This window comes from Agelaius tricolor, unplaced genomic scaffold (genome assembly GCF_023055355.1).
Source record: "Agelaius tricolor isolate 1412-34295 unplaced genomic scaffold, bAgeTri1.0.p SCAF_26, whole genome shotgun sequence".
NCBI classification, from domain to species: Eukaryota; Metazoa; Chordata; class Aves; order Passeriformes; family Icteridae; genus Agelaius; species Agelaius tricolor.
The window spans coordinates 4,324,420-4,337,853 of record NW_027269286.1 but is presented as its reverse complement, the minus strand read 5'-3'; the positions used below and the strand labels follow the sequence as shown (position 1 = coordinate 4,337,853).

Here is a 13,434-nt window from a genome sequence, read left to right as displayed (position 1 = left end):
GACAGTGGCAGAGCCCCAGAATAACAGATTAAAAAGGGGTGGAGGGGAAAACTGCACCATCTCAGCCAGAGAGAGGGGTGAGAACATGAGAGAAACAGCCCCACAGACACCAAGGTCAGTGGAGGGGCAGGAGGTCCTCCTAGCACTGGAGCAGAGATTCTCCTGCAGTCCCTGGTGCAGCCCATGGTGAGGCAGCTGTGCCACTGCAGCCTGTGGGGATCCATGGGGGAGCAGAGATCTCCCTGCAGGCTGTGAAGGACCCCATCCAGAGCACATGGATACCCCAAGGAGGCTGTGACCCACAACAGGTCCCAAGGGGACCCACGCTGGAGCTGTCTGTTCCTGAAGGACTGCACGCAGTGTAAGGGATCCATGCTGGAGCAGCCCATGAAGAACTGCATCCTATGGAAAGGACTCACAGTGGAGAAGTTCTGGAGAACTGTCTCCCAAGGGAAGGAACCACACTGGAGCAGGGAAAGAATGTGAGGAGTCCTTCCCCTAAGGAAAAAGGTGCAGCAGAGACAACATGTGATGAACTGACCACAGCTCCCATTCCTTGTCCCTCTGTGCTGCCGGAGGTAGAGCAAATTGGGAAAAAAATTTAAGCCCAGAAAGAAGGGAGGGGTGGGGGGAAGGCGTTTTAGGATTTAGACTTTATTTCTCATTATCCTACTCTGATTTGAGGAGACTTCAAAGGGAAATGATAAAATTGCACTCTAATTTCCTGAGGTTTACACCATAAGCTGACAAGGTTGAAAATTTCTACCCGATACTGTCACGTGACAGCAAGGCTAAAAGGAAGGAAAACATGGGCCACAGAGTTAAGACAAATGTAGTAAATTCTAAGGTGAAAGACTTTGAGAAAGCTGTTTGTATTTGAAAATTTCATAAGGTTAATTTCTAAAAATATTTAAATAAAATCATTTATGCAAACACATTAACCCAGGAAAAGCCAAAACCAAAACACAAACATTCAGTATGAAGATTTTTTTTTTACAATAAAAATTCTTCTAGGAAGTATATTAAATATGACAAGAGGGGGAAAAAATAGCATCTCACAATGTATATTCAAGGGCATTACATTTTAGAACAATGTCTTAGCCATTTATAAATGATTCATGAAGAAATTAAATATGCTATTCCATAAGAGAATAATCTAATTTACAGTTTAGATGCAAGGCTTCACCATAACATCTCATACCCTTCACCGGGGTCTTTGCTTACCCAAGCTGAGTGACCTGTACTTACTCTCTTACCAGAGCATGGTGGTCCTCAAACACACAGGTAGTGTTCAGGTTTACTTTTTAAGGTTCAACAAAAAAGTATTACTAGAAAATATTCTATTTTTTTTTTTTTAGTCACAATAAAAGCAATTTAAAAGCTAAAAGAAACAGATAAGTTGTATTTGCTGCTCTAAGATTGAGGGAATGGATTAACCTACACCTTGCCAAAAACCAAGTATCTAGCAAGTATCTAGCTGCTAGTTATGCCATTGTATTGTTAGTCATTTGCACAACTGGGAGGACACCACAAGTCCAAATCACAGACTACAAACACAGTGCATCCTTTAAAGAAATTACATAATTTCTGTGAGAAAACGGCTGGGGGAAAAAAATCATGACAACTATCCATCTCCATAGCTATCATATGTCTAAGAACTATTTGCCTTACAGAGCTCCAGTTTATCCAAAATACTGAATATACTACTGAAAACAGCAATATCCCTAGTCTCCTTATGCATCAAGTACAAATCAGAGAAAAACACTGCCTCAAAACGCTCATTTTTAACCACAAAACAATGCCAGAAAACTCTTATTTGGACAGCAACACATTTACCTGGTCTTGCAGTTAACGTATTTATTCTGCAGACAACAGTCACAAATACTTACTAAAAATACAGATATGTTTCCTAAAAGTAAAGTGAGGCTTCAAGATGACAAAGCTTTTTTAACAGTGCAGGGTGCAAATTCTCAGTATGAAGACATTCAGAAGATTTGTTGCTCAAAGAGGATCTTTTCAAACCCAGGTGGAGGTGTATGATAAAATTCACTGAACTGACAATCCAGAATGGCACTGTCATCAACTGCAGAGGAGAACCAAAAAGAAGGAATTAGAGAAGGAACACTAACAGTTTGATCCTCTTTTATACCATCTTAATAAACTGTAGACTGTGCTCAAACCACAAAGAATTTCTTCAATACACCCATTACATATACACAATTAAAATAAATCTCTTCAATGAATTTGGTAAGGCCTTAAGCCAGGAGAGGAAACCATCTCTCTTTTCTGCTGTTTACTCAGTAATGGTTCCTCAATGAAATCAATGAGAATGTCTAATTTCACTAGGAGTGTTAGCAGAGCTTCAGGCTATTGATTCCAAATCTTCCACTCCATTTCTCCAGAAATCTACAGACTAAGGCTGCTACCAGATAAACCTTGCAGAGATGTCACCTCTTCATGTGCATATATTTCTGTTCCTAATTCTGTTGGAGTTTCACCTGTCTATAGTGGCTTTCTGGAGGTCCACAAGGTTTCACATGTCTGCAGCAGTGGTATCAAACCATCAGTTTTAGCATATGATCCAAAGAGAGCTTCTTTGACTGCTTCTTGAAATTGGAAGTTAATGTGTTTTTTTTACAGAACTTCTCCCTGGTTTTGACCCCCTGCATAATCTACCCACCTACAACAGTACTTTCAATGTAGAATATAAAAAAGAAGCGGATGAGTATTTTCAGAGCAACACTTTTGTGTACTTCACTAGCAAACTGAAACACCCACCTAGTCAGAAAACAAGGTCTGTTTCAAAGGCAACTTCTGAGATGAACCTGGCAGAACATCAACATTAGTTCAAACAAGAAAAGGTTCATCTCCATATTTTGGAACTTAACTATCTCAGAGACAAGGCTGGAATTCTTCCACCCTAGGCTTTGTGAAATCTCCTATCAGTGTGTTTGTACAGTTCTCTAGTACTTACACAGTGTTTATGTCTTGCTTCCATTAAAGCAAGACATAAACACTTGCTTACACAGTGTTTATGTCTTGCTGCCTGAGGTAGAGCTGCTGTAGGGAATAACCTTTAAGTCCATTTTTTTATCTTCTCAAGCTTGACACTGTGTTTGCCTGATCTATCACCTTCCTCTTAAAAAGATATCTGTAGTTCTAGTCTGAATAGAGTAAATGTTTGAGAAACTCTCTTCTGTATAGCCAAATCCTTCCACAGGATTGGAAGTTCACATTAAATTAAGGACTAGAAGTTTATACCAAGTAAGTAGAGCACAGAAACAACCTGCAGGCTTCAAGTTATAGCTACATGTAGGAGACATGATAATTATAATGAAATTATGCCCACTTGTGGAAGAAGACCCAAAGAGCCTGGTAATAAAAGGTCACTGCATTCTCCAGGCATGGAACTTCTTGAGTCAGAGAAAAAAGATTAACAGTAGGCTAACATGCCACCGAGTATTTTCTGAAAGCAACCTTCATTCTTCATGCTGTGTAAGACCCCTACCAGAAGACAGGAGGATGCAGCCACACAGTAACTCTGCTGCTGCTGCTGCTGAAGAAGGTTTTGTACGAGGAGGTGCCGCCACAGCATTTTAGCGGCGCCATCACGTGGCTGAAGGACACATCACAGCCTGACCATGTAAAACCATTCCACCCTCAGGGCTTGGAAGCAAGTGATTCACCAGCTACATTCACAGACTTCAAAAACACTACAATCAACTGGTGTGTTTTCTTCCTGTTCATAAAATTCCGTATCAATCAAAATGTATCAAGATATAAATGGGAACATGCCTACAGTTCGTTAGGAACCCACCATGAATTAAAAATTATCCCTATCAAGCAGCTAAAGGTTATCCTTACAACCAAAATTATTTTGGCTACTATTTAAATGAGGCTCAGATAAACTGAAGATGGAGCTCCTGGAGCAGGTCCAGAGGATGGTGATGAAGATGATGAAGGGACTGGAGCACCTCTCCTATGAGAAAAGGCTGAGGGAGCTGGGTCTGCTCAGTCTCAATAGGAGATGACTGAGAAGGGACCTCACCAATATCTACGAGTATCTGAAGGGAGGGTGCCAAAAGGGTGGATCCAGGTACTGCTTGGTGGTGCAGAGCAATAGGACAAGCAGCAAAGAGCAGAAACTGCACAGGAAGTTCAAGAAAACACAAACAACCATTCTATTGCTATGGAACACTGGTGGCATTTATGAAGTATGGGAAATTAAAAGGCATAAATATCAAGCTTCACAGATAAATCAGATTAACCCACAAGTCTGCCATCTGCTTCATTTTTTTTACCTGGCAACTTTTAGACTGAGTGCAGCAGCTCCCCAGCTTGCTGGATGTGGACACTATAAGCAGTCAGTAAGCAGTGCTCTTTTTCCTATTAAGCAGCATTAAAAATGAGTCAAAAATATTCTTTTGTCATTTCCTAGGTTTAAATTTTCATGTTATTAATTGTTGTAGTTGCCAAGAATAGATGATTGATGTGTGTTACATTTAAGTCAGAAGAATACACAGCTCACAAAACAGAACTGGAATGAAAATATTTTCCATAATGTGAAACAGTTTGAAAATCTCTGACTTACCATAGACCACTGGATAGACAGTCCCCCTGATTCCTGAAGCTGGGCAATGCATGTTCTTGCCATTTAAATATACATTTAATTCTACATGGTCATATGTAATGCCCTACAAAGTACAGAAAATTAACAAAAAAAAAAGCATCAACAAATTTATACACATAATACTGCTACTTAGCTTTCTTAGCCATAGGCAGATTTTAATACCATTATGCAAACCCCAGCATCCTAGAAAATCTCACTTGACATATTCCTGCCAAGGACTAGAAGTTAATAAATGACCAGTAATAACATCTTTATTTTCAAATACTCAGGATTCCTTAATGCCCATTCCAACTGGGATGCAGCACAACACTGCACAATACACTCCACATCTTACTGAGTTAACAGAACAAATTTCCAAACTTCACCACGTTAAAGAAACACAAGATATTCAATGATTTTGAGTACGAGAAGGAGTATTGCAATCTTCTTGTTTGTATCTTCTCACTGAAATAACTTTAATAAATAATGATGCTAGGCACCAAGTTCATGCTTCCATACCTCCATATGGAAACCTCTCTCAGTTCATTTACTCTGCTGGCAGCAACAGACTGTGGTTTCACACACAACGCTATAAATATGCTGACCACAGGGCAGAAAGCAAACACTAACAAAATAGTAACTTACTTATCTGTCAGCTAAAGGACTTTCCTCACTGCTTTGGTATTGTCTGAGAGTGACAATTTGTGTGCTCATGCAGGACTTCAAAAATTTGTTTTCATGACAGAACAAAATAACTTGATACTTTGGAAATGAGGAAGTTAGCAGTAACACATCAGTTATATTTTTTGTGATTAGCTGAAGCTGTTCAGATCACACTAGTTCACTAAAGCCTGAAACAATCAGCAACCCTTCAAAAAACAATTTCAGAAGGGGATTAAAAGAACAGTATTGTATCTGAGGGTTAAGGGTGGAGATATCACCCCTAGCTGTTTGCAGCTTCTAAAGATGGCATTTCTAACCATGGCTATAGAGAGACAAGTTACCCAGTGTGAAAAAGTAGGGGGGATAAATGGTCTCAATTTCATTGCATTGCTCTCATGTATTTTTGAAAATACCTAAGAGGACATGGAGAAAATGACAGTACTAAAAAACCAACACTTTGAACAAAGTCACTTAAGGATGTTTTGAGAAACCTGAAATAGTAAGGTACAAAAAATTAAAATTTTTTCTCAATCATTTTTCCAGTGAACATTACCCCCCTCCCCACTCTATATCCCCCACAAACTACAAAAGTTTGGCTAAAAATACAATTAATTTATCACCCAGGACCCATCTCTGCCCTGCTTTGTCCTTCTAATCATTAACCAGTTAGCTAAGGGTTCTTGAGTTCAGCTGGGCATGGTGCATAGACATGTAATGCATTCCAGCACATTATTTGTTCAGGCAGATCCCATCTCAAACAACATAAGATCCTCGTGATGGGAATTATCAGTCAGGTAGATACTGAAATAGAGCACCAGAAACTATTTCTCAAAGTCCATCCCTCATGAGGAACCTATCAATACCAAGAGTGAAGTCCATCCATGTCCAGGCTGCTGATTCATTCAAAGATAACAGGAATTTATATCCCAGCACTTTCCAAACTGGGAGATGCAAACTGAACAATTTGACTTAAAACAGAGCTGTAAATAAGAGGCATTGAGGTGAGGAAGTAAGAAAGCCTTAAGAAACTCACCACTACATCGCCCTCCTGAGGCAGGCTGTTTGCTGGTAGCCTATTTTTCTCCTCATTGTTATAGTAGAGAGCTCCATCATTTCTTATCACCAGGCTGTGGACATCTCGACCAAGTGGAATTTGATTCAAGTTTGCTTTCTGGGTTGCAACTCCTATACCCCAAATCCCTAAAATGTGGTATTAACACAGTAAGAAAAAAAAACCATGTTACTTTGAAGACTGACTGAAGCAGGACAGCATAAAGACTTTGTTTTTTAACTAATGCCATGATGGTACTACCAGTAAATATCTCCTGGAAATACCAGAACTATTGTGGGTTAGCTCTGGCAGCTAAGCACCATCCAGCCAGTCATTCTCTTCCCCCAGCCCACTCAGGCCCTCATGGAATGGAGGAAGAGAAAAGGAAGAGTAAAACCAAGAAAGCTTGTGGCTAAAGATAAAAATTGCTTGGTAAGTAAAGCAGAAGTGAAAGAGACAACAAGACAAAAGTGATGCAATGGCAATCACTCTCCACCTCCCAGGGATAGACTGATGCCCAGCCAATTCCCAAGTAAAAGATGGCTAATCTCCCTAAATCCCCCCTCTCCCATTTATTCCTGAACAAGACAGGTGCTATGTGGTATGGAATATCTTGTTGGCTATTTTGGGTCATCCACCCGGTTCTGTCCCCTCACAAGCTCTTATGCAACCCTAATCGTATTCACTGGAGGGGCAGAGTGAGAAACAGACAAGGTTTTGATGCTGTGCAAGCCCTGCTCAGCAATCGCTAAAGTATTGGTGTGTTATCAGTATTGTTTTGTTATCAGTATTGCTTTGGTCACAAATCTAAAACCGACAACCACAGGAGCTGCTATGAAGATAATTAACCCCATCCTGACCAGACCCAGCACAAGTAGCCACAGGAGACTGAAGACAAACAGCATCTATCTTGAAAAAGAAGGATCTTTGAGAAAGAGAATTGTAACCACTCAGTTGAACTTTCATCCCCAGAAAAATATTGAATACAAACTCTGAGGCTGTAGGTGGATAAAAAAATTAAATCCAACTAGCATGGATCTGTAAACAACAAATTTTCCTTTTTCAGCTAGTTAGACTAGTCTTATGGAAAAAAAGAAAGTGTTAATATTACAGACCTAGGTTTGGTAATAATTTTGAAACTCATACAACACTGAAATAGTCAAATGATGAAAACATGATCTAGACAGTTACAGCAATATGAAGGCACAGTGGTTAGAAAACTATTCCAGGATTACTCATCAGTAGCACCCTGTCAAATCAAAAAAGATGACTCAAGTGGGGTTTGAGGTTTTGCATTGAATGCACAAGGTCAGATACTGCTCTGTATTACCATCAATTACTTGCATAACATGACAATGTGTTGATTAAACATGCTGCCAATCCCAGCCTGACAGGACTGCAAGCTCTTGAGAGGTTTAAAGTGATCCTGACTAACTAGTTAGAAATAAAGAAAGTGCATCTGTTTTTATTTAAATATGAAGAAGAGCAGGTAAGTAGGAACAGTAAGTGGCACAAATACAGTAGTGGCTTGGTAACCAGTTCACAGACCACTTGCTGAGTGTGAGTGTGCTCTACTGATGTGGAAAACTTCTGGATGTGTGGCATGTATAAAACAGATGAGGCAATCCTACTGCTGCTGCAGCTGAAGCAGAACATCCATTTTAAGCACTGTACCTCAAGATAAATTAGGCTGACTAAAGATATTGTAGAAGAAACAACAAAACCAATCAAAAGTGTAAAAATTTTATCTATAAGGAGATAATGAAAAAAAACCCCAACAAACTGGGACTTTTAAGTCTAGAGAAGACTAAAATGAGGCAAATATGTAAGAAACTTATTTTCAAAAGATGAAACTGTAGAATAATTTATTCTAACAGCAAGAATGAAAAGGTAAGAGTGTGATTCGACTTCAAAAAACTTTACAATAGTCACAGTGACCCCATAGGTAACCTCTAATTGACTGTGCAGGGATACTTCTGGAAATCTAAGATTTACTTTAAATCTTCCACAGTTTTCCTGCCTTGGGGCACAGGAATAGAGGAAAAAAGGCTCACAGGAACCAGGAGAGTTTATCTCCCATGATTCTCAAGTGTTAAGAACATGGATAGACTATCTGTCTGAATAATGACCATAGATGAACAACACCTGCAATGGATTCTTCCCAAAAAAAGGATAATAAAATTGCCAAGTTAAATTGGATATGGGCTTACATGTAGCTCAAAACTAACCAACTAGCTGGACTGCAAGGTGTTGTGGGCAGATCTGTGTACATGCTGCCTGCACTCTGACCCACCTGAAGGCAAACAATTCTTATCCAAAACGTTTCAGCATCAAGCTCCAGCTGGTACATAAGGCCTGCCTCAGGACTAACACTTCCCCTCTTCTTCCCTCCCCACACACACTTCAGGAAAGCACAGTTTCATTTTCAGAGTGTCTGCTAGCAGCTTTTAAAAATACAGGCTGACTTTTCATGCCAGCATACAGGCAAGCCTGGAGTGCTCTCTGTAGTAGTGAAGCTGACCATATTTGTAGGAGCAAATAAAGGAACAAGGTGCTGAAAGGCTCCTCTGGATAAGGCAGTGTCAGAGTAAGTGCTACACACTTGATCTGAAGAGCAAAGGGTAGCACAAGGAGTGTTACCCTTGCTTGGGTGAACAGTGCCTGCTAAGTGCAAATGAGGGTAAACAAATAGATACAAATATCACTGGATAAACTGCACTCCTTAAAAAGTACTCCATAGCTACATAATACATAAATACATAAGCATTTATTGAGGAAAAATAATTTCTAAAATATGCCACCTGAAAAACATGCCTATAACAGCATACAGAACAATGTGGGAGCTTAGTATCTGCACTCCTTTAGTAATACACTTACTATTATTTTTAATATTTTAGAGTCAGAATTAAAAAAGAAAAAAAAGAAATTTCCTTTCACACAGTAACTTATAAATCTCTCTAACGTTCACAAGTTCAAGGATGCAATTAGAAAGATGCATGTGCTGAGCCTTTGAGATACTGCCACCAGCAGGCAATGTAACATACCTCCCAAGTTTAAAGTTGTGTATTTTTTGCTGACTAACCTGTGGACTGGATTTTAAACTCGAAATAACTCTTGTTCTGATGCAAAGGTGCATTGGCTAAGCATCCTCCCGTGCCACATATTCTTCTGCCATTTTTAACAATGACGACATCTGTTCCTGCAAGTAGAAAAAAAGAAACCCACAGAACTTCAAAACATTTTTAGAAACCTGAAAGCAGCCCTCAAAAGCTCTAAATATTGAAACCAGGTTTTGTTACTTCTGCCCCAAGTAAAAGCTTTATTAGTCTGTGAGAAATATGATGATGGGCCGTGCTTTGAAGCAAGAGAAGGAAGGTTGTTTACAGGCTAGTTCATCTTTCCACTAGGGTTTATTTATTTAAAATCTATAAACTGATCTAATTTTCACCTCTCGGGCTTTATGGCACCATGCTGATTACCACCTTTGCTTTAGCCACATCAGAAGCATAACTTACAATTTAGTCAGAAAGGGTTCACTGTGAGACCAAAGCCCTGTACTCTGTTGTCTAACATCCGACATAAAGCATTCTGCAACAAGAAGGAAAAGCATATCGGGTAGAAATGATTGATGATGGAATTGCAAGGTGTTTAGTTAGTCTCTGAAATATTAGAAATGTGCCTGCCAATACAGAGAGGAAAACATTCTCTGATAAGCTTTCCTTCTCCATTGGACCACTTCATGGCCAAGCACATGGAATGCTGTGGCTAACAATTGTGTCCGAGCACTGGACCGTACCTATTCCTCCCCAGCTCTCTCCCGGCTCTGCTGCTGCTGGCCCAGATCCCCTCTGTCCTCAACAAAGCCCGGGCACGGTTCTGTGGACAGCTCATGCTAAGGGTAATCCTCAAAAGAGCAGCAGGATAAGACTCTGCACGGCCTGGCTCCTTCTCCATCTCCACTGCCGTAACTGGAGGTGGAGTCGCCGTCCCTGGAGATGTTTAAGGAAAGGCTGGTGTGGCATTGAGTGCCCTGGTCCGGCTGACGTGGTGGCGTTGGGGCACAGGTTGGACTCTTTGACCTCAGAACTCTTTTCCAACCTCACAGATTCCGCGGTTCTGCGAGCTCAGCCCCTCGGCTCTGAACCACCCGTGCCCACCCTGCCCACGGCAGCCCCCGCCGAGCAGCCTGCCGCCCTCGGCCTCCTCACACACTCACTGCACCCACCAGCTTCAGTTAAACACAAACTGCTTTAAAGCACTTCCAAACCAAGCTTCCTTGGTTTAAAAACCTGCCAATTCCTGCTAAAGAAGTAGCCCCAAGGCGACTTTCCCAGCGGTTACCCCCCGTGCCGCGCCCCGGAGCTGCGGCCCTGCCCGCCAGGGAGCCGCCCGGCGGCGGCAGCGGCCCTGGCCCGCTCACCCATGCGCTGCGTGTCCAGGTGCACGGCCGGCATCTCCTTGAGCGGGATGTGGCCGGCGCCGCCATCCCGGCACCAGGAGAAGCAGCAGAACACGGAGGCGGCCATGGCCGGCCGCACCCCCCGCACCGCGCAGGCGCAACGGCCGCCGCCACACGGCCCCCCCTCCGCCCCGCCGCGACATGGCCGGCGGGGAGCGCCGCACTGAGCGCGGGCTAAAGTGAAATTAAATTAAATTAGGAAAAAAAATTAAAAATCGGGCACGGTTTTTTATTGCGCCCTGTCGTTCCTCTGGAAATTAAAATCTAGTGGACAACGAGTGCAGCCCCTGCTGATCTTTTTTTTCCGCAGCTGTCGCCGCGGCGTGAGGCGACCGGCGCAGCCTCCTAAAGGACGTATTGTACGTATGTACATGCATATAAAGGATAATTAATGTATCTATGCATATATGCACATATATAAAAAGAGGACACTGATTATGATGGGCAGGTGGTACGTATGGCATCAACGAACCTCTCACGTGGGAAGGGACTCCTTCATGGAAATTTACTGCTCAGTTATTCCTGGCACCAAGTAAAAAGAACCCCGTTTATTTTATGTCCTTTTTCATTTTTTTTTCCCTCTCCACCTTGCTCTTTTTTAATTTTTGGAAAACTCAGACGTGGCTCACCGAAATGAAAGGTTCACACACAACTGGGCCTGCAGGTGCACCTGTGAGTTGCGCTCTCTCCATTTTCAGACCTCTGCCCTTCCATCTCTGAGTCTTAACCCCGAGTGTTTGAAGAAGTACACTTTGCTCCTAGAGTACTTCTTCATGTGCTCAAAACCTCTCCTAAATTTACTCAAATTCAACTGCCATGAGTGCTACACTGTGCTATCACTGCACTTACTATTTTGTTTTGCAAAGCACAGTTTGAGGCCAGCTTTGTGTCCCTCTCACAGAGGTAGAATACATACCACCTAATAAAAAAGCTGTAACATCACTTGTGGTCTTTGGGTTACACCAGCATTTCCATGTCTATTTCTGCATTCCTACAGTACCCACAGCATCCAGAGCAGGACCCACAAACTGGGCTCCAACAAACACAGTAAATATTGATAACATGGCTATAGAAGCTTACCTGTGCCCACTTCACATTTTTATTTATCTACAGAAAAATATCAAATAAATGTGCCATGAGCTGCTGACGTAGAATGTTTTGCAGATAGCAGGTAATTTGATTATTTTCATCTGAAGGCTTCTTTATCTCCAAACCAGTTTGGAGTGAAATTGTTGTTTCTCATTATTTCAATGTATTATTATGTGGCATTTCACCTAGAAGGCTCCCTTAACATTTTATTACAGTATAAAGTATGATGTAAGTAATGTAACCCATGTGGTACTATGTTATCTGTCTTGTGGGGGCCAGGGGGTTAATTCAGAAATCCTTGTTAAAATAAATTTTCATAGCCACAAATCTCTTACTGGTCTGGATGGGCTGTATCAGTCACACTTACCCCCTTTTACTTGAAACATGAGGTGAAGTGCTGTCTTTCTCAAAATCATGCGTAAAACCAATCTGATTTTAGGAGCAGCTCTAAAATGTTCTTCCTTTTTTTTTATTGGACTTACTGTTACAGCCCATAAACATTTGGGGTCAAAAGCTCACTTCCTTAAAATATGCCAAATGGGATTAGTCCTGAACTTCCAAGAAGTAAATATTAGGTGGAAACTGATGTTTATTTATTTCATATGGAGGGCATCAGGATTCTTACTGGTAGCTTGTTGTTCACAAATTTAGTCTCATTTAAGTCTCTGTGGGATTTTTGTTGCCTGTGGGTTTGTTACAGTAAATGCTAAAAGATAAACATTAATATAGTTTTAAAAAGAAAAAAAAAAGAAAAAGAAAACTTAGCTAGAGATTTAAGCTCTAAATTACTTTCTTGAACGATGAGGTGAACAGTTGCAGCAGGATAGCACTGTATTTGTAAATGTGCTTGTCGGGCTGTTTATAGAGTGCGTGAGCACCAAAAGCTTTACAGTGCACAAAGAAGTGCCCCAAAGAAATGAAGATCTTGCCTTTAATATTTAGAAGTATAATTGTGCTTGGTAATCAAGGGTTAATTCAGCTTCTCTCTTACTTGAATGTTCATTTCTTTCACTTGGGGTGGCCAAGTATTTTGGACCCTCCCACACTGGATGCAAAATTATGCTCAGCATGCCTAGACATGTTTGCTGCTTGCAGTGTTTTAACTTTATTTCCTTGAACAGTAGCAGCAGAAACATTTTGTCTGGGAACCATGCTAGTAGAACACAACCACTCCCATCCATTTCACAAATGCAGACTTATTTGGAGGACCTGCTGAAGGAAAATGATGGTCATTTATTTGTTTCATTCTCTGGCTTAGAGCTTCATTCACAAAATACAACTGTCTCTCATTAGCCCTGCAAAGTACATCTACTGGCTTCAGACAAGTGTGTTTCAGAAAGGTTCCCTGATATGCCAAATTTGCAGGAGAGGGCAGCTCTCTCCCATTGTGGCAGCACACATTACAACAGTGTAATACATGACTAATCTGTTCTCAGAGAAATAATTCCTCTTTGTCCTGCAAGTAGAAACCAATCGGACTTGCTTCTCCGCTGCCACATGCTTTGTGGAGGCATTTACACCTGTGAAAACCAATGTAAAAAAGTAGTTATTATGTATGTTGGA

General features: G+C 41.2%; 1 protein-coding gene across 1 annotated transcript; it reads right to left on the bottom strand.

Moving 5' to 3' along the window:
* Positions 1–848: 848 nt before the first annotated feature.
* SPRYD7 (SPRY domain containing 7) lies at positions 849–10,901 on the bottom strand. The gene is made up of 5 exons (XM_071448531.1): positions 10,744–10,901; positions 9,406–9,522; positions 6,306–6,472; positions 4,592–4,694; positions 849–2,083 (listed from the first exon to the last, which is right to left on the bottom strand). Exons 1-5 carry the CDS (start codon positions 10,847–10,849, stop codon positions 1,986–1,988), a joined length of 591 nt encoding a protein of 196 aa, XP_071304632.1. The 5' UTR covers positions 10,850–10,901; the 3' UTR covers positions 849–1,985.
* Between the last annotated feature and the right edge of the window lie 2,533 nt (positions 10,902–13,434).

What these genes read in the sequence shown, in the direction of transcription:
- SPRYD7 (XM_071448531.1), bottom strand. Translation starts at nt 10,849, where the DNA reads ATGGCCGCCTCCGTGTTCTGCTGCTTCTCCTGGTGCCGGGATGGCGGC. An exon ending in CCTGGACACGCAGCGCATGG is followed by an intron (nt 9,523 to 10,743) that starts GTGAGCGGGCCA and finishes TTCTACTTGCAG; the next exon opens with GAACAGATGTCGTCATTGTT. An exon ending in TGTCTATCCAGTGGTCTATG is followed by an intron (nt 2,084 to 4,591) that starts GTAAGTCAGAGA and finishes TCTCCTCTGCAG; the next exon opens with TTGATGACAGTGCCATTCTG.